The sequence below is a fragment of the Grampus griseus genome, assembly GCF_964374135.1.
Source record: "Grampus griseus genome assembly, chromosome: 16".
In the NCBI taxonomy this organism is placed as follows: Eukaryota; Metazoa; Chordata; class Mammalia; order Artiodactyla; family Delphinidae; genus Grampus; species Grampus griseus.
Window position 1 is genome coordinate 24,659,623 of NC_139010.1, and position 19,479 is coordinate 24,679,101.

At 48.3% G+C, this 19,479-nt stretch overlaps 1 protein-coding gene and 1 pseudogene across 3 annotated transcripts in view; one reads left to right on the plus strand and one right to left on the minus strand.

Moving 5' to 3' along the window:
• The window catches only part of LRRC20 (leucine rich repeat containing 20), a 66,530-nt gene extending 59,506 nt beyond the window's left edge, over positions 1-7,024 (minus strand). For both annotated transcript variants that reach the window (XM_082674256.1, XM_082674255.1), the window contains exons 1-2: positions 6,932-7,024; positions 992-1,130 (exon numbers count right to left, since the gene is read on the minus strand). In XM_082674256.1, the coding sequence (XP_082530382.1) occupies positions 992-1,073 (82 nt within the window). In that variant the 5' untranslated portion in view covers positions 1,074-1,130; positions 6,932-7,024. The remainder of the gene's footprint in view (positions 1-991; positions 1,131-6,931) is intronic.
• Positions 7,025-8,377: 1,353 nt separating this feature from the next.
• Positions 8,378-9,592, plus strand: LOC309835033 (transcription factor E2F4-like; annotated as a pseudogene). Its single transcript has one exon. The product of its transcript is annotated as a transcription factor E2F4-like (transcript).
• The last annotated feature ends 9,887 nt before the right edge of the window (positions 9,593-19,479 follow it).

The window sequence follows — 19,479 nt, forward strand, 5'->3', positions numbered from 1 at the left end:
ATGGGATAGTTTGCTTAAGTGCTTACAGCCTTAGGGTAGCTGCATGGGCTAAAACGCAATAACCAATTCAACAATATATGACACAATTCAATTAAAACAGTGGAATGAAAAGGGGCCGCCTGACTGTGTGACCTGAAAAAAGCCCACTCTGCCTTCGACCCTCCATCTCCTCATCTGAAATCCGAGGCTAGTCATGCCTGGTGGGTATCATCCATCACAGGGAAGTTGTGAAGATTCAATAAGGCAACACTTGGGAGGCACCTGCACAGGGCCTGGTACATGGGGCTACCCAGCAGTGCCACCTATTGCCACCTGGTCCAAGGGCACATACACACTCTGAGTCATCAGCAGTCTGAGGGCAGGCAGACACGCTCCCGGCAGATGGAAGCCCTACTCGGTGCTTTTCAAACCTCTGTGAACTATGACCCATAGTAAGAAATATATCTTACGCTGGGACCCCGTATACACAAACTAAACACAACTGCAATAAAAAGTCCATGGAGGGACTTCCATGGTGGCGTATTGGTTAACAATCCACCTGCCAATGCAGGGGACATGGGTTCGATCCCTGGTCCGGGAAGATCCCACATGCCGCAGAGCAACTAAACCCATGCACCACAACTACTGAGCCTGAGCTCTTGAGCCTGCGCGCCACAACTACTGAGCCCGCATGCTGCAAATACTGAAGCCCGCGCTCCTAGGGCCCATGCTCTGCAACAAGAGAAGCCACCGCAATAAGAAGCCTGCGCACCACAACGAAGTGTAGCCCCCGCTCGCCGCAACTAGAGAAAGCCTGTGTGCAGCAACGAAGACCCAATACAGCCAAAAATAAATTTAAAAAAAACAAAAGTCCATGGAACACAGCTCCTCATGGCGAGGGGTGCATGCTGATACTGTGTCTTTCACCTTCCCTTTCTATCTCATTTCCAAACTGATTCAATAAACCACGTACACAGTGCCCTACAGCTGGAAAAGCCGTGCCCTCACTCACCCAGGGTGTCGGAGCCGCTCTCCACTGTCTCGTTGACCTTCCTCGCAACTCTGGCCACGGCCTCACCCATCTTCCTCAGCATGCAGACTCAGGTGTCCTGCTGCCAGCCACCAGGCTGGTCTGCTGCTCATAAAGGGACCTGCGCTTGGGGAAGACACAGGGCCATGAAGCGCCTGCCCACCACCAGCCAGGGACCCACCCCTGACCCACCCTCCCCGGGGAATCAGGCTGCAGGAAGCACGCAGGGAGGGGTCCAGGCCACTCACCTCCTCCTGAGGGGCCCAGAGCCCAGGCCACATCCGGCTCAGCCTTCAGAGTGACTGATCTGCCCGTCCACCCAGCCCTACCAGTTTCCTGGGAGGACTGACACATATGACCTTGCCAGGGCTTGAACCAGTGGCCAGGAGGATGTGAGGATTTAGGTGCGTGCTGGCCTGTGACTCACTTAACAGGCAGAGCAGTGGGGAGAAGGTGGGGTACAGCCAAGTGCAAGGAGAGACACCTGTCCCTCCATCCCACAGGCTCGGAGCCCAGTCCACAGGACAACCACTCCAGCTCCCAGGCCTCCTCAGCCACCTCTGCCAGGTTCCTCTCGCAGGCGGGAAGCGGGGACACAAAGGCAAATGAAACACAGCCCTGCCTGGCCAGAGCTCACTGTCTGGCTGGTGGGTGGTTTCTAAGAATTCCCTTTCCATGCAGCAATATGGAGGGAAAGTTACAGTTTTAGCCACAGATCTGATTGTTAGCCTGCTGCTGAGTTCACTGGCAAGACCCCAAGGAAAAAGGAAGGGGGGCAAGATCACTGGGGAGAAAAGGCTTAAAGAAGGGTGAGGACACAATCAAAACGATCAGGTGTAGAAGACATAAGGGACTCGGGAAATGTCTCCAACTCCTTTTTATTAGAGAAGGAAACTGAGGCAGAGAGAGGGACTCAATGACCTGGCCAAGGTCAAAGTAAGTAAATGGCACTAACCTGGCCCAACTCTACATCCAGTGCTCACTTCTTTACAAAAGTCACCCACATCACCAGCGGCAGCACCCCATGCAGATAATGAATTTGAGGCCCTTTTTTGCTCCTGGATCCCAATCCCAGATCCACAGACAGCTCAAGGAGCTCTAATGAACACATCTGAGGGTCAAAGGCAGAAGAATGTGAAGGGCAGAGAGAAGGCGGTGAGGGTACAAACAGATACCAAGAAAAAGTCCACATGTGCTCAACTGGACAGGGAGGCCCAGTCAAGCCCACTCAGCTGCTCAGGGAGAGTTAGTGATGAGTTCAGATGTGCCTGCATCTCGCCAAGGAAGAAGACAGGCCTAATGCCCAACTCTGACATCTATTAGTTGAGAAGGCTTGGGAAAGATTCCTAACTACTCTGAGCCCCAGTTTCTTCATCTGAGTAGGAGATCTAGTAATACCTGCTGCAGTGGGTTCATATGAGGATTGAACAAAAAATACATATCTTTCTAGCCCAGGGCTCAGGACACATAAGTTACTTAATAAATGCTAGCTGAAATGATGAAACAGTACACGTGCAGATATGATGCCAGCACTTAATCCCAGTTACATACCCATATGACTCAAACAAACAAGTCAGTGGAACTCATCTTTAAGGAATGAGTAGAACTTCCTTCTCTCCACCTCCAGGAAGTCTTCCCAGATTGCCCCAGCCCTCAGCGTTCTCTCCTCCTTAAGTTTCAGTAGCACGCAATGCCTTAGCTCAAGCCACTTAGGTTATTTATGAGCTTTAAAAAATATACATACTTATCCCCACCAGCTGGCCTGCAGACAGCTTAAGGCAGGGAGCAGATATATATTATGCTTTTCCGCTGCACTTTATACCACATACTGAAACAGATGTTCAGTTAGTTTCCCCCAATGGTGATGATGATCAACAGCCATCATTTGGGTTTCAAATCTAAATACAAGTCAACTGACTCTTACAACAAAGATACCATCTAAATGAGAAGGGTCATAAGTCCTAACAATGCCAGGTGGATAACTTGCAGAAGGTGGTCCAGGGTAGAACAGCAGGGAAGAGTGAGGACTATGGAAAACTGGACCCAACACCTTTATCATGCTACCTTGAAGACCAACCCCCTGAGCCTGAGTCACAGCAATGTTGCTGGAATCTTGGTGACTCAGTCTAATGCCTTTATGAATAAGAACACTGAGGACCCAAGAAGGAAGGTAAATCAGCCAAACAGAAACGAAAAACCTAGGTCTCCTAACTCCCAGCCCAGGATCCTTCGTACATACCATGCTCCCTCCTTTTCCTATCTCCAGTATTCATCATCAGTAACCACAAACATGTATTGAGCATCTACTAGGAACAGGGCATAAGACTGAAGAGGGAGGAAGGAAATATAGGAAATAGCTCTGACTTATGAGCTTCTGATGAGGAAGACCTTTCTAAGGAACATCACTGAGGCAATCCTGGCCTCACACAGAGACAAAAGGTAAGGTAAATCTCCAAGCTACCCAGGGTCTGTGCTAACCCTGGTGAGATTGCATATGCTACTTTCAATCAGGCACTATGCCTGCAATTCTACTAGCTGCCACCAGGTGGGAGCAGTGGTGCCTTAAGCTAAAAAACCTATTGAAGAAAACTAGTCAAATTAAAAACCTTACCCCTGGTGGTAAGCTCAGACACCTTATAATGCGGGTAAGAGATTGGACATTGAAGCAGGAACAGCCTGTAAAGTCTAGGTGTCAGAGTAAGTCACTAGAAGGATACGACCCTGACATTCCAGAGGATGCTCTGGATACAGCACAGATGTGCCCTAGGCCCCCAAGAGGTTCCAGCTACCTAAAATCACCAACCCCACTAACTGGCTAGGAAACCACCCTCCCTTCACCTAAAACTACCCATTCCCCAAGGGAGAATTTCTTATAAATTCCAGCTGACAGTCCCTCTCCCAGGTCAGGTGACCAAGGCCTGTCACTTTTTGGCATGGGCAGGGCTGAAATGGGAGGGTGGCAGGGCCATATGTGGTATAAGGCCCAAGATGGGGTAGGAGGGTCCCAGAACTGAGGGGAGAACAAACTTGAGATGACGAGAGCCTGGAGTGGGTCCCCAAAAGAGGTCCTACAAGATTGTCCAACTTTCCTGACTGCTCCTTCGAGCCCCAAACCAACACTGGACCTCTCTGACCAAAAAGTAGCAAGAATTTATTGAGCATGTAACAGGAGCCCTCAGAGACAGGGGGCGGGGGAGAAATAAGGCAAGCTGCTCTTCCTTTCTTTGGTTTTAAACTGTTTTTAAGAAAAATAGAGAATTGTCTGAGTCACATATGAGTGATGGAGAGAACTATGGACCCACTCCTCACTGAGTGAGAAGCCTCCTAGGCAGGGCCACCCTAGGACATGAGGGGCCCCTATCTATGCAAACAATTTGAGTCAATCAAAATCAGCATGTCAGCACCATTCTGGCTGCCCAGTCTCATGCAATTCCATGAAAGAAAGACCTTGCCGGCCAGTGGGAGCAATCAGCACGCAAGGCAGCCCTCCTGGAACCAGACCACAACCACAGGGCCCCAAGACAACCCAACCCTACATGCAGGCTCCCTTTGGGACACTTTCTGATTTTCTGTTACTACTACCCCACAGGCAGGGGTAGTAGTAGCAGAAAATCAGAGAGTGTCCCAAAGGGGGGAAACAGGAACCACCAGCCCATATGGGTCTGTTCTGGGTTTGGGGTCCCAGTCATCAGAGGTCAGCCTTAGAAAACTGCTCCAAAGTGCTCCAAATCCTGGAGACCCTTCAACACAGGGTGCAAACTCATACTCACACTGCTGCTTCCTCAGCAACACATCCCTCTCCACATCCCTCCCCAACTCCTCTTTCTTCAGAGTGTGCATCATAGCCCTGGGAAATGTTTAAATCCAACAAACGTGTGCTGGGCCCTTCTATAAGGCCCTCACTGGAAGAGTAAAGGTACAGAGACAGGGCTTGGGCCAGAATAAGCTTCCCATCAGGTAAGAGAGACTCAGTGACAAAAGGCAGAATGAGGGCTTCCCTGGTGGCGCAGTGGTTGAGAGTCCACCTGCCAATGCAGGGGACACAGGTTCATGCCCCGGTCCGGAAAGATCCCACATGCCGCGGAGCGGCTAGGCCCGTGAGCCATGGCCACTGAGCCCGCGCGTCCGGAGCCTGTGCTCCGCTACGGGAGAGGCCACAACAGTGAGAGGCCCACGTACCACAAAAAAAAAAAAAAAAGTCAGAATGAGCCAGATGCTGGAGGCCACAAGGCCAGGCCCAAGGACCATGTGTGCCTTCTGCCATGAAGGCACATGGCATGGCTGAGAAGAGGGAACAGAGGCAGGGGCTGAGCAGAAGTACCCAAATGATGAGAGAAAGAGGGAGACAGGAAGCCAGTCTGTCCCCAAATTACTTGGGGAGGGGCTGGAAGCCACCCTATAAGTCTGTCCTCTGCTTCTCTTCGGGGAACTATGAAAGGTTTTTTGAGGAAAGCAGCCTAATCCAGCCAGAGTTTTGGAAAATTATCACCGTTGTGAGCAGTCCCATTGTCAGATGGAAATACCATCCTCCTCACTGGGTTGTTCTGAGAAGTAAATGACGTATAACTTTCGAGAGATCTTCACAAGCTGTTGCACACCAAGGCACTACTGATATGTGGTTAAACCGCTACAGACGCTAAGTTAGGATATAATAAATGGAATGTCAGAAAAGAAGTTGTCCTGCTTTGTGAGAGCTGGCAATAGAGTCCTCCTGTATCTATAACCTGGTTTCACCTGGATACAGGTTTGGGGGGGATGATTTTTGCTTAAACACTGACCCTAACCCTCTGCCAGGGCTCCAGCCCTCATCAGTGAGAACTCTACCTTATCTGAAGCCCCGAGATCTGTGCAAAGGAGCTGCTGTGACACCCCGTCCGCACCAGCTGCTCCTATATTTAGTTACTGGTGTGGGCACTTGGGAACTTTAGAGCCTGGCAGCCGCTCCGAAGGGCAACTCGAGCCTCTTGCTCCATGTGTGCGAGCTCCCCCCACTCCCACCGCCACTGGCTGCAGCGGGTCCTCTGGACCGCCCAAGCTAAGGAGCCACTGGGGAAGTGCGAAGCAGTCGGCTGGATCGGACCCAAGTAGCCCCGAAGGCCCACTCGAGCCCAGACAGAGTTGACCCACTTTTCCACCCAAGGGAACGAAGCCCGCTGGGGCGAGAGCGGGACGGACTGGCGCCTTGTTTTTGAGCCATGAGGTTCCCAGAGCCGCGTGCATGCTTCTGTATGGGCATCTAAGCATCCTCGGGCTGCGCCTCCCAGGACTGAGCGCGGTGGCCAGGCCAGGGTCCCCACGCCTCGCGCTAGGGGACCGCCTCACCGTCTTCCCCACCCCCCGGCGCCCGCAGCCAATGGCTCCTCGTCGCCGGCCCTCCGCTCGCCAGGCAGGCGGAGACTGGGGAGAATAAAGCAGGCAATGAGAGGAGAACGCCGGTGAACGCTGAGGGCCGGGGACTCCCGCGCTACCCGGAGGCCGAGAGGAACACTCTGGGACAGGCGTCTGCAGCTCCCCAGAGGGGAAGCAAACCCCGAAAAGTGTGGCTTCAGGGACGAAATTTACAACAGCCTCTCCCAGCAGGGGCGCCTCCCGCGGGGAACGGAGGCCCCCTCAGGACGGCTTCCCCAGGCTCCCTATTCCCTGGTACCTCGGCGCCCGCTCCCCCGAGCCAGCCGGGGTCCAGCCGCAGTCTGCAAGCCAGAGCCGGCGCGGCGCCGGGCCCCTTGGCACTACAGAAGCCGCAGTTGGTGCACCGCTGCTCCTTCCACGGGGTGACTTGGGGGAGGGGAGGGTACACTACAGAAACGGGGACATTTCTCTCCCTCGCTCCCCCAGCCCCTCCAGCGCTTAGCCTCAGACTACGTTTACTTTGCGGGGCACGAAGGTGGGGCCCCGTTCCGGGCCGCTCTCTGCTCCACTTACGGCGACAATGCCTCCTAGCGCCCTGCGCAGCGCAGTCACGCTCCCTCGGCCGCCGGCGGCGCCCCATGCAGCAGCGGCGAGCTGGAACTGGCCGGGAGGGGGCAGAGGGGCTGCGGTCTCTGAGCGCACGGTCGCCCGGCCAATCGCCGCGCCAGGAGCCGCCCCGGGGCGGGAGCAGGCAGCCGCGCGCAACCAATTAGAGCGCGGGTCCTCACGCGGCGCCCCCGGAAAAGCGGCCTGTGCGCTCTCGTCCGCAGGGTGGATCCGCTTTGTGTTCGGCTTCTGGAGGAAAAACGCTTTGGACAGCGAGAGTGTAGACCGGAACGTGCAACAGATCCCAGGATTAATAGGACTGAGTCTCCAGATTTGTTTTTCTCGCGGGAGAAGAGTTGAATTAGCTAGATCAGGGGTACATTGAGAAAGGTGAAGATGGGACTAGGAAGCTTTTCCCGTGGTGCCTTCAAGGCGCCCATTCAGGGTTTTAGAGGCAATAATTCTGGCTACACTAAGTTACTTAACCTCTCTAAATCCCAGTGTTCTTTTCTATCAAATAAGAATTAAAATGTATAAAAACCTAGTTCACAGGGTCATTGTGAGGATTAATACCTGAAAAGTTTAGTGCAGTGCCCGGCACGATGGCTCAGGGAAGGGTGGCTGCTTCGCAGGCCTACATTTACAGAGGATTCCCCACAGACTCTTTACTAGGCACTGTGGGGAGGACCAAAGAGATGAGGCCCCTAACTCAGCCAGCGATGGTGGTCAATGAGTCAAATGCTCTAATAAACAGAAGCGTGTGTTAAATATGTGGGAGTCCTGAAGAAAGAACATTTAATTCTGCCCCTGGGGATTGGGGTAGTTAGATAAGGAACACACATTCACTTGGGTCCTGAGGGATATTATGGGTTAAATTGTGTCTCCCCACCAAAAAAGATATGTTGAAGTCTTAACCCCCAGTACCTCAGAATGTGGCCTTATTTGGAAATATGGTCATTGCAGATATAATTAGTTAAGATGAGGTCATACTGGCATAGGCTGTGATTGGTGTTCTTATAAGAAGAGAAGAGACACATCGACACAAAGGGAGAAGGCCATGTGAAAATGGAGGAGGGGTAGAATGATGTGTCTACAAGCCAAGGAATCCCAAGGATTGTGGGCAAGGATCAGAAATTAAGAAGAGGCAAGGAACGGATTCTCCCTCAGAGCCTCCAAAAAGGAACCAATTCCGCTGACGCCTTGATTTCAGACTTCCAGACTCCAGAGCTGTGAGAATAAGTTTCTCTTGTTTTCAGCTACCTAGTTTGTGGCAGTTTGTTACAACAGCCCTGGGAAACTGCTACAATAGGTGAGTTGGAATAAAGGGAAGGGGATGAGAAACACCTCCAAGAAAGTCTTTCAAAACTGAATGCCTGGGCTGCACCGGCCTGGCCTGGCCTGGCTGAGGGGAGGTGGCGGGAGGGCGCTATGGTGGAGGCTGGGCCACAGGCACCGCCGCCCCCGGGCACCCCAAGCCGGCACGAGAAGAGTTTGGAACTTCTCACTACCAAGTTCGTGTCGCTTCTGCAGGAGGCAAAGGACGGCGTGCTTGACCTCGAGCTGGCAGCTGACACCCTAGCTGTTCGCCGGAAGTGGCGGATTTATGACATTACTAATGTGCTGGAAGGTATCAGGCTGATGGAGAAAAAATCCAAGCATAGCATCCAGTAGAAGGGCGTGAGGCCTGGCTGCAATACCCGAGAGACTGCGGACAAGTTGATTGAGCTCAAGGCAGAGATGGAGGAGCTGCAGCAGCGAGAGCAAGAACTAGACCAGCACAAGGTGTGGGTGCAGCAGAGCATCCGGAACATCACAGAGGATGTGCAGAACAGCTGCTTGGCCTATGTGACTCATGAGGACATCTGCAGATGCTTTGCTGGAGATGCCTTCCAGGCCCCGTCGGGCACCAGCCTGGAGGTGCCCATCCCAGAGGGCCTCAATGGGCAGAAGAAGTACCAGATACACCTGAAGAATGTAAGTGGCGCCATCGAGGTGCTGCTGGTGAACTAGGGGGCATGGAGCTCACCACTCGTGGCGGTGCCTATGCCACCACCCGAAGATCTGCTCCAGAGCCCACCTGCTGTCTCTCCCCCTCCACCTCTGCCCAAGCCTGCTCTGGCCCAGCCCCAGGATGCCTCACGCCCAAGCAGTCCCCAGGTGACCACCCCGAACCCTGTTCCCGGCAGCACCGAAGCCCAGGGGGTGGCCGGTCCAGCAGCTGAGATCACAGTGAGTGGTGGCCCTGGAACCGATAGCAAGGACAGTGGTGAGCGCAGCTCCCTCCCGCTGGGCCTGACAGCACTGTACACCCGGCTGCTGCAGTCCTCTGCCCTGTTGGACAGCAGTAGCAGCAATAGCAGTTCATCCGGACCCAACCCTTCTACCTCCTTTGAGCCCATCAAGGCAGACCCCACAGGTGTCCTGGAGCTCCCCAAAGAGCTGTCAGAAATCTTTGATCCCACTCGAGAGTGCATGAGCTCAGAGCTCCTGGAGGAGCTGATGTCCTCAGAAGTGTTTGCACCCCTCCTCCACCTTTCTCCATCCCATGGAGACCACGACTACATCTACAACCTGGATGAGAGTGAAGGTATCTGTGACCTCTTTGATGTGCCTGTCCCCAACCTCTGACTGACAGGGGCATGCCCTTTGTGGCTGGGACACAGACTGTCTAACCTGGGGGTTAGACTGTCTAACCTGGGGGCTGCCTGGGGACCTCCCCCCACCCCACCCCTACACAGCTTGAGAGCCGCAGACTCCTGGCTTCCCCAGCCTTCCCTCACTACACAGTTCTGGCCACAAGTCCCACTCCTGCACCAACACCTGTTCTGTGCTGGGAGAGCAGGGGAAAGGGGCTTAGCCTGCTCCACTGTGGAACCAAAGTGTTTGCCACTCCTTTTTTGGGGACTTCCCCTATCTGGTAGCCTCCCCCCGCCCTCCCAGAGTTCAGTTTCAGCTGCCACCCAGTGGCACAGATCCAAGGACCCTCCATCACCCTCCTAGGGCATCTCGTCCAGCCCCATCGCCCTGTACCTGCCAGCCCCTCCCCCTCCAGGAGGAAGCATGGGGTGGGGCTGGGCACTTGCCAGCACCTAGCCTAGCCTCCTTCACTTCTCCCCATGCAGATCACACCGCTCCTCTGTACCGCTCATGTGCCCGTTTCTGCTGGACCCTTGGCCCTGAGAACCTGCTGGGGGCGGGGGGAGGAGCAGGTTGCTAACAGGAGGAATGGAGATCTCTAGCTAGGAATCTGGGTGGGAGAGTCCTAGGAATCTGGGTGGGAGAGTCCCTGAGGATTGGTCCAGCCTCCGTCTGACCCGCAGCTCCCCTCTTGTTCTTTGGGGTTTTTTTTTTTGAATTTTTGAATTTTATTTATTTTTTTAAACAGCAGGTTCTTATTAGTTATCCATTTTAGACATATTAGTGTATATTTGTCAATCCCAATCTCCCAATTCATCACACCACCACCATCCCCCTCCGCCGCTTTCCCCGCTTGGTGTCCATACATTTGTTTTCTACATCTGTGTCTCAATTTCTGCCCTGCAAACTGGTTCATCTGTACCATTTTTCTAGGTTCCACATGTATGCGTTAATAGATGGTATTTGTTTTTCTCTTTCTGACTTACTTCACTCTGTATGACAGTCTCTAGATCCATCTACGTCTCTACAAATGACCCAATTTCATTCCTTTTTATACCTGAGTAATATTCCGTTGTATATATGTACCACATCTTCTTTATCCATTCATCTGTCGATGGGCATTTAGGTTGATCCCGTGACCTGACTATTGTAAATAGTGCTGCAGTGAACATTGGGGTGCATGTGTCTTTTTGAATTATGGTTTTCTCTGGGTATATGCCCAGTAGTGGGATTGCTGCGTCATATGTTAATTCTATTTTTAGTTTTTTAAGGAACCTCCATACTGTTCTCCATAGTGGTGGTATCAACTTACATTCCCACCAACAGTGCAAGAGGGTTCCCTTTTGTTCACACCCTCTCCAGCATTTGTTGTTTGTAGATTTTCTGATGATGCCCATTCTAACCGGTGTGAGGTGATACCTCATTGTAGTTTTGATTTGCATTTCTCTAATAATTAGTGATGTTGAGCATCTTTTCATGTGCTTCTTGGCCATCTGTATGTCTTCTTTGGAGAAATGTCTACTTAGGTCTTCTGCCCATTTTTAGATTGGGTTGTTTTTTTTTTTAATATTGAGCTGTGTGAGCTGTTTATATATTTTGGAGATTAATCCTTTGTCTGTAGATTCATTTACAAATATTTTCTCCCATTCTGAGGATTATCTTTTCGTCTTGTTTGTAGTTTCCTTTGCTTGCAAAAGCTTTTAAGTTTCATTAGGTCCCATTTGTTTATTTTTGTTTTTATTTCCATTACTCTACGAGGTGGATCAAAAAAGATCTTGCTGTGATTTATGTCAAAGAGTGTTCTTTTTGTGTTTTCCTCTAAGAGTTTTATAGTGTCTGGGCTTACATTTAGGTCTCTAATCCATTTTGAGTTTATTTTTGTGTATGGTGTTAGGGAGTGTTCTAATTTCATTCTTTTACATGTAGCTGTCCAGTTTTCCCAGCACCACTTATTGAAGAGACTGTCTTTTCTCCATTGTACATCCTTGCCTCCTTTGTCATAGATTAGTTGACCGTAGGTGTGTGGGTTTATCTCTGGGCTTTCTATCCTGTTCCATTGATCTATATTTCTGTTTTTGTGCCAGTACCATATTGTCTTGATTACTGTAGCTTTGTAATATAATCTGAAGTCAGGGAGTCTGATTCTTCCAGCTCCGTTTTTTTCCCTCAAGACTGCTTTGGCTATTCGGGGTCTTTTGTGTCTCCATACAAATTTTAAGATTTTTTGTTCTAGTTCTGTTAAAAATGTTATTGGTAATTTGATAGGGATTACAGTGAACCTGTAGATTGCTTTGGGTAGTATAGTCATTTTCACAATACTGATTCTTCCAATCCAAGAACATGGTGTATCTCTCCAACTGTTTGTATCATCTTTAATTTCTTTCATCAGTGTCTTATAGTTTTCTGCATACGGGTCTTTTGTTTCCCTAGGTAGGTTTATTCCTAGGTATTTTATTCTTTTTGTTGCAGGGGTAAATGGGAGTATTTCCTTAATTTCTCTTTCAGATTTTTCATCATTAGTGTATAGGAACGCAAGAGATTTCTCTGCATTAATTTTGTATCCTGCAACTTTACTAAATTCATTGATTAGCTCTAGTAGTTTTCTGGTGGCATCTTTAGGATTCTCTATGTATAGTATCATGTCATCTGCAAACAGTGACAGTTTTACTTCTTCTTTTCCAATTTGTATTCCTTTTATTTCTTTTTCTTCTCTGATTGCCATGGCTAGGACTTCCAAAACTATGTTGAATAATTGTGGTGAGAGTGGACATCCTTGTCTTTTCCTGATCTTAGTGGAAATGCTTTCAGTTTTTCACCATTGAGAATGATGTTTGCTGTGGTTTTGTCATATATGGCCTTCATTATGTTGAGGTAGGTTCCCTCTATGCCCACTTTCTGGAGAGTTTTTATCATAAATCGGTGTTGAATTTTGTCAGAAGCGTTTTCTGCATCTATTGAGATGATCATATGGTTTTTATTCTTCAATTTGTTAATATGCTGTATCACATTGATTGATTTGTGTATATTGAAGAATCCTGGGATAAATCCCACTTGATCATGGTGTGTGATCCTTTTAATGTGTTGTTGGATTCTGTTTGCTAGTATCTTCTTGAGGAGTTTTGCATCTATGTTCATCAGTGATATTGGTCTGTAATTTTCTTTTTTTGTAGTATCTTTGGTTTTGGTATCAGGGTGATGGTCGCCTCATAGAATGGGTTTCGGAGTGTTCCTTCCTCTGCAATATTTTGGAAGAGTTTGAGAAGGATGGGTGTTAGCTCTTCTCTAAATGTTTGATAGAATTCACCTGTGAAGCCATCTGGTCCTGGACTTTTTTTTTTTTTTTTTTTTTTGCAGTACGTGGGCCTCTCACTGTTGTGGCCTCTCCCGTCGTGGAGCACAGGCTCTGGACGCGCAGGCCCAGCAGCCACGGCTCACGGGCCCAGCTGCTCCACGGCATGTGGGATCTTCCCGGACCAGGGCACGAACCCGTGTCCCCTGCATCGGCAGGCAGACTCTCAACCACTGCGCCACCAGGGAAGCCCTGGTCCTGGACTTTTGTTTGTTGGAAGATTTTTTTTTTTTTTGCAGTATGCAGGCCTCCACCGTTGTGGCCTCTCCCGTTGCAGAGCACAGGATCCAGACGCGCAGGCTCAGCGGCCATGGCTCACGGGCCCAGCCGCTCCGCGGCATGTGGGATCTTCCCAAACCGGAGCATAAACCCGTGTCCCCTGCATCAGCAGGCGGACTCTCAACCACTGCGCCACCAGGGAAGCCCTGTTGGAAGATTTTTAATCACAGTTTCAATTTCATTACTTGTGATTGGTCTGTTCCTATTTTCTATTTCTTCTTGGTTCAGTCTCAGAAGGTTATACCTCTCTAAGAATTTGTCCATTTCTTCCAGATTGTCCATTTTATTGGCATAGAGTTGCTTGTAGTAGTCTCTTAGGATGCTTTGTATTTCTGCGGTGTCTGTTGTAACTTCTCCTTTTTCATTTCTAATTTTATTGATTTGAGTACTCTCCCTCTTTGTCTTGATGAGTCTGACTAATGGTTTATCAATTTTGTTTATCTTCTCAGAGACCCAGCTTTTAGTTTTATTGATCTTTGCTATTGTTTTCTTTGTTTCTATTTCATTTATTTCTGCTCTGATATTTATGATTTCTTTCCTTCTGCTAACTTTGGGTTTTGTTTGTTCTCCTTTCTCTAGTTCCTTTAGGTGTAAGGTTAGATTGTTTATTTGAGATTTTTCTTGTTTCTTGAGGTAGGCTTGTATTGCTATAAACTCCCCTCTTAGAACTGCTTTTGCTGCATCCCATAGGTTTTGGATCGTCGTGTTTTCATTGTCATTTGCCTCTAGGTATTTTTCGATTTCCTCTGATTTCTTCAGTGATCTCTTGGTTATTTAGTAACATATTGTTTAGCCTCCATGTGTTTGTGTTTTTTACGTTTTTTTCCCTGTAATTGATTTCTAATCTCATAGCGTGGTGGTCAGAAAAGATGCTTGATATGATTTCAATTTTCTTAAATTTACTGAGGCTTGATTTGTGACCCAAGATGTGATCTATCCTGGAGAATGTTCTGTGTACCCTTGAGAAGAAAGTGTAATCTGCTGTTTTGGGATGGAATGTCCTATAAATATCAATTAAATCTATCTGGTCTATTGTGTCATTTAAAGCTTGTGTTTCCTTATTAATTTTCTGTTTTGATGATCTGTCCGTTGATGTAAGTGAGGTGTTAAAGTCCCCCACTATTATTGTGTTACTGTCAATTTCCTCTTTTAGAGCTGTTAACAGTTGCCTTATGTATTGAGGTGCTCCTATGTTGGGTGCATATATATTTATAATTGTTATATCTTCTTCTTGGATTGATCCCTTGATCATTATGTAGTGTCCTTCCTTGTCTCTTGTAACATTCTTTATTTTAAAGTCTATTTTATCTGATATGAGTATTGCTACTCCAGCTTTCTTTTGATTTCCATTTGCATGGAATATTTTTTTCCATCCCCTCACTTTCAGTGTGTATGTGTCCCTAGGTCTGAAGTGGGTCTCTTGTAGACAGCATATATATGGGTCTTGTTTTTGTATCCATTCAGCGAGCCTGTGTTTTTTGGTTGGAACATTGAATCCATCCATGTTTAAGGTAATTATCAATATGTATGTTCCTATTACCATTTTCTTAATTGTTTTGTGTTTGTTTTTATAGGTTCTTTTCTTTTCTGTGTTTCCCACTTAGAGAAGTTCCTGTAGCATTTGTTGTATAGCTGGTTTGGTGGTGCTGAATTCTCTTAGCTTTTGCTTGTTTGTAAAGCTTTTGATTTCTCCATTGACTCTGAATGAGATCCTTGCCTGGTAAAGTAATCTTAGTTGTAGGTTCTTCCATTTCATCACTTTAAATGTGTCATGCCACTCCCTTCTGGCTTGTAGAGTTTCTGCTGAGAAATCAGCTGTTACCCTTATGAAAATTCCCTTGTATGTTATTTGTCTTTTTTCCTTTGCTCCTTTCAATAATTTTTATCTTTAATTTTTGCCAATTTGATTACTATGTGTCTCGGCATGTTTCTCCTTGGGTTTATCCTGTATTGGACTCTCTATGCATCCTGGACTTGGGTGGCTATTTCCTTTCCCATGTTAGGGAAGTTTTTGACTATAATGTCTTCAAATTCTTTGTCAGGTCCTCTCTCTCTCTTCTCCTTCTGGGACCCTTATAATGTGAATGTTGTTGCATTTAATGTTGTCCCAGAGGTCTCTTAGGCTGTCTTCATTTCTTTTCATTCTTTTTTCTTTATTCTGTTCCGCAGCAGTGAATTCCACCATTCTGTCTTCCAGGTCACTTATCTGTTCTTCTGCCTCAGTTATTCTGCTATTGATTCCTTCTTCTGTATTTTTCATTTCAGTTATTGTATTGTTCATCTCTGTTTGTTTGTTCTTTAATTCTTCTAGGTCTTTGTTAAACATTTCTTGCATCATCTTGATCTTTGCCTCCATTCTTTTTCCGAGGTCCTGGATCATCTTCACTATTATTATTCTGAATTCCTTTTCTGGAAGCTTGCCTATCTCCACTTCATTTAATTGTTTTTCTGGGGTTTTATCTTGTTCCTTCATCTGGTACATAGCCCTCTGCCTTTTCCTCTTGTCTGTCTTTCTGTGAATGTGGTTTTTGTTCCACAGGCTACAGGATTGTAGTTCTTCTTACTTCTGCTGTCTGCCCTCTGGTGGATGAGGCTATCTAAGAGGCTTGTGCAAGTTTCCTGATAGGAGGGACTGGTGGTGGGTAGAGCTGGCTATGGCTCTGGTGGACAGAGCCCAGTAAAAATTTAATCCGCTTCTCTGCTGTTGGGTGGGGCTGGGTTCCCTCCCTGTTGGTTGTTTGGCCTGAGGTGACCCAACCCTGGAGCCTACCCGGGCTCTTTGGTGGGGCTAATGGCGGACTCTGGGAGGGCTCACGCCAAGGAGTACTTCCCAGAACTTCTGCTGCCAGTGTCCTTGTCCTCACAATGAGACACAGCCACCCCCGCCTCTGCAGGAGACCCTCCAACACTAGCCGGTAGGTCTGGTTCAGTCTCCTATGGGGTCACTGCTCCTTCCCCTGGGTCCCAATGTGCACACTACTTTGTGTGTGTCCTCCAAGAGTGGAGTCTCTATTTCCCCCAGTCCTGTCAAAGTCCTGCAATCAAATCCCACTAGCCTTCAAAGTCTGATTCTCTAGGAATTCCTCCTCCCATTGCCAGACCCCCAGGTTGGGAAGCCTGATGTGGGGCTCAGAAGCTTCACTCCAGTGGTTGGACTTCTGTGGTATAGGTGTTCTCCAGTCACCCACCCAGCACTTATGGGATTTGATTTTATTGTGATTGCGCCCCTCCTACCACCTCATTGTGGCTTCTCCTTTGTCTTTGGATGTGGGGTATCTTTTTTGGTGAGTTCCAGTGTCTTCCTGTCAATGATTGTTCAGCAGTTGGTTGTGATTCTGGTGCTCTTGCAAGAGGTAGTGAGAGCACGTCCTTCTCCTCTGCCATCTTGAACCAATCTCCAGCACCCCTCTTGTGTATTCATTTATCCTCATTTAGAGCCATTTGCAGAGATTTAGAAAGATTTGCAGTAACAAATGGATTCCTATATAAAGATTATCTTTATACTTTTTGCAACAAAAGGAAATTGTTATATTTGTACAGTGTCCAAGTGAATAAAGACCATGCCTAAGGCAAAAACAAACAAACAAACAAAACCCCTGAATGCCTAGTGTATGCAAGGCCCTGTGTCATGGGGTATACCAAAGTGAATAGGACAGACTCTGCCCTTAAGAGATTACCACTCACGGTGGGCAGGGGGTGGGGGTGGGGGGATGTGGGCGGCAAGCAGCCATGTTTTGTGCCTCCTCCTGCCTTCCCGGGAAGATTATGAAGGCCTCTCCCCAACCTCATCATCACCCCATCCCTGCCACACGCATACCAGGTACCAGGTATAAATAACAAATCAATCAAGTCGCATTCTGCCCAAGCCAAGGTCCTCACTGCTCTGGACAAAGCAGACTCTGCTACTTCTGTTTCATTTAAAACCAGCCTGACGTTTCTGGCCAACTTCTACACATTGTTGCCAAACAGAAATACAGAGACAGAGCTTTGGAGGAGTAGAAAAGAGTAGTTTTGTTACTTTGCCAGGCAAAAGGGGCCACAGCAGGCTAACACCCTCAAAGCTGTGGCCCCGTTCCTGGGAAATAGGAAGACGTCTTATAGTTTCAGAGTGGAAGATAGGGCTGTAGATAAGGATTGGGACTGATGTAGTCTTGCATACTTCTTTCCTCCTGGAGACACTGAGATCATCAGGGCTGGCGTCAGGTGGTTCCAGAGCGGTTTCTGGTGGTCATTGAGGTTATCGTTATGTGACCTTCTTTATGGGATGAAGAATGCTCACAGAGGAAAGGAGTGTTAGGCAGTGTTGTCTTAGAGGAGTACACATCAGGTACATAGTACAACTTTAGCTAGAGGGCAGTCATTTTCAGAGTGCAATTAAGCAAGAAAGTGAGGGGGGATCTATAGGAGACCGGTTGAACGGGCAGAAAGAACAAGGGCTGAATAAGGGTTAACATAATGGGGGTGCCTCAACTAGTTTCTGCTACAGCAATATGGATGTCTTCTCTCCCCTGCTAGGCCTTATGCAGACCTGGCATAGCGTGTGTAGTGCTTCCATGCACAAGGTAAGCACTCAATAAATACCACTGATGGCCCCAGCCTGGGATTTCCCATGTTCATGCCTCACCTCACTCAGTCTCCTCTCTCAGGAATTTCATCCTGGGCCCGCCTACTCCACATGGACATGACTCCTCCCCAGCTCAAATGCCACCTCTTCTATTCCTGGTGTGTGTGCTCTCCAGAGCACTTTCTGCAACACACCCATTAATATGGCACATCTGCACAGGTCTTTGCTCCCAAGACCCTGCCTGATTTCAAATAGACCAGAGCCAGAGCTTGGCCTGTGGTAAGTGCTTGTATCAGTCAGTACTTTTTTTTTTTTTCCCGCATAGTAGAATACCCCAAAACTTAGAAATGGCTTTAAAAAATATTTATTTAGTTCATGATTTTGTGGGTCAGGATTTTAGGTTTGGCTCAGCTGGGCAGTTCTTCTGGTCTCAGCTGGACCCTCTCATGCTTCAGGGGTAGTTGCTAGGCAGCCAGAGGCTCTACTTCTTGGGGGTGGCTGTCAACTGAGGTAACTGGGCCACATGTTACTCATGCACCAGCAGTCTAGCCCAGGCTGGTTCACATGGAGTTGCAGGTTTCCAAGAGCGAGACTGGAATGATGCAGGTTTCTCAAGGCCTAGGCTCAAAACTGGCACTGTGTCACTTCCACAGTTGTATTGACTAAACCATGTCACAACAACGCCCAGATTCAAGGGTGGGGAAATAGACTCCATCTCCTGATGGCAGGAGCAGCAAAGTCACATTGAAAGGAACACGGATACAGGGATGGATAGAGAATTGGGGCTAGTTTTGCAATCTACTGCAGTACTCAAAAATATTCCCACAATATCTACCACATAGTGGGTACTTAGTAAGTATTTATTGACAGTGCTAAGATTTTCAATCACAATGTTTACAGACTTCATGCAATGCAATTAATTGGCAAAATTTTAGCCCTCACTCATAAGCTATCCATTACTACCTTCAGTTTCAGAATAGCAAATGAGGTCAGGAATACAGGCCTGTGCGAGGGGAAACCCCACTAAGGCTTCCCTGGGAAGAAGTTCAGCTGGCCCCAAACAGCCTTCTCTGAAGGGATCCAAAGCATCTTTAGAGAACTGGGTCCCCTAGGGACCTGGTCCAAACATGGTCACGTGGTTGGAACCAAACATCTCTACCTGTGAACAGAGAGAGACTTAGATGTTACTCAGGGCTCGAACACAGCCCCCGTTAAGCCTGATTGTCTTGCAAGCTGCCTGCCAGATAGGAAGCAATTTTGTGTGACGACAGAATTTTTATCTGGCTGTTTCCTGGAAGGTCTATCCCTCCACTGAGCAGGATAAATTCTCAGGGCACCTATGGAAGGGACACATCTTGTGGACAGAGCCCGCAGCTCAATTCCTATGACTGAGAGCCCTGATGGGGAACGCTTCCTATCAGAGAATTACTAGAATCAATCTCCAGGCCTGCTGTGGTTTGAAGTGTGTCCTCCCAAAAAGATATGTTGGAATCTTAACCCCAGTGCCTCAGATTGTGACCTTATAGAGATAATCAAATTAAAATGAGGACAGCAGCGTAGACCCTAATCCAATATGACTGATATACTTGTAAAAGGGGTAAATTTGGTCACAGACAGACACACATAAAGGGAAGACAATGTGAAGGGGCACAGGGAGAAGAGGGCCATCTACAAGCCAAGGGTTGA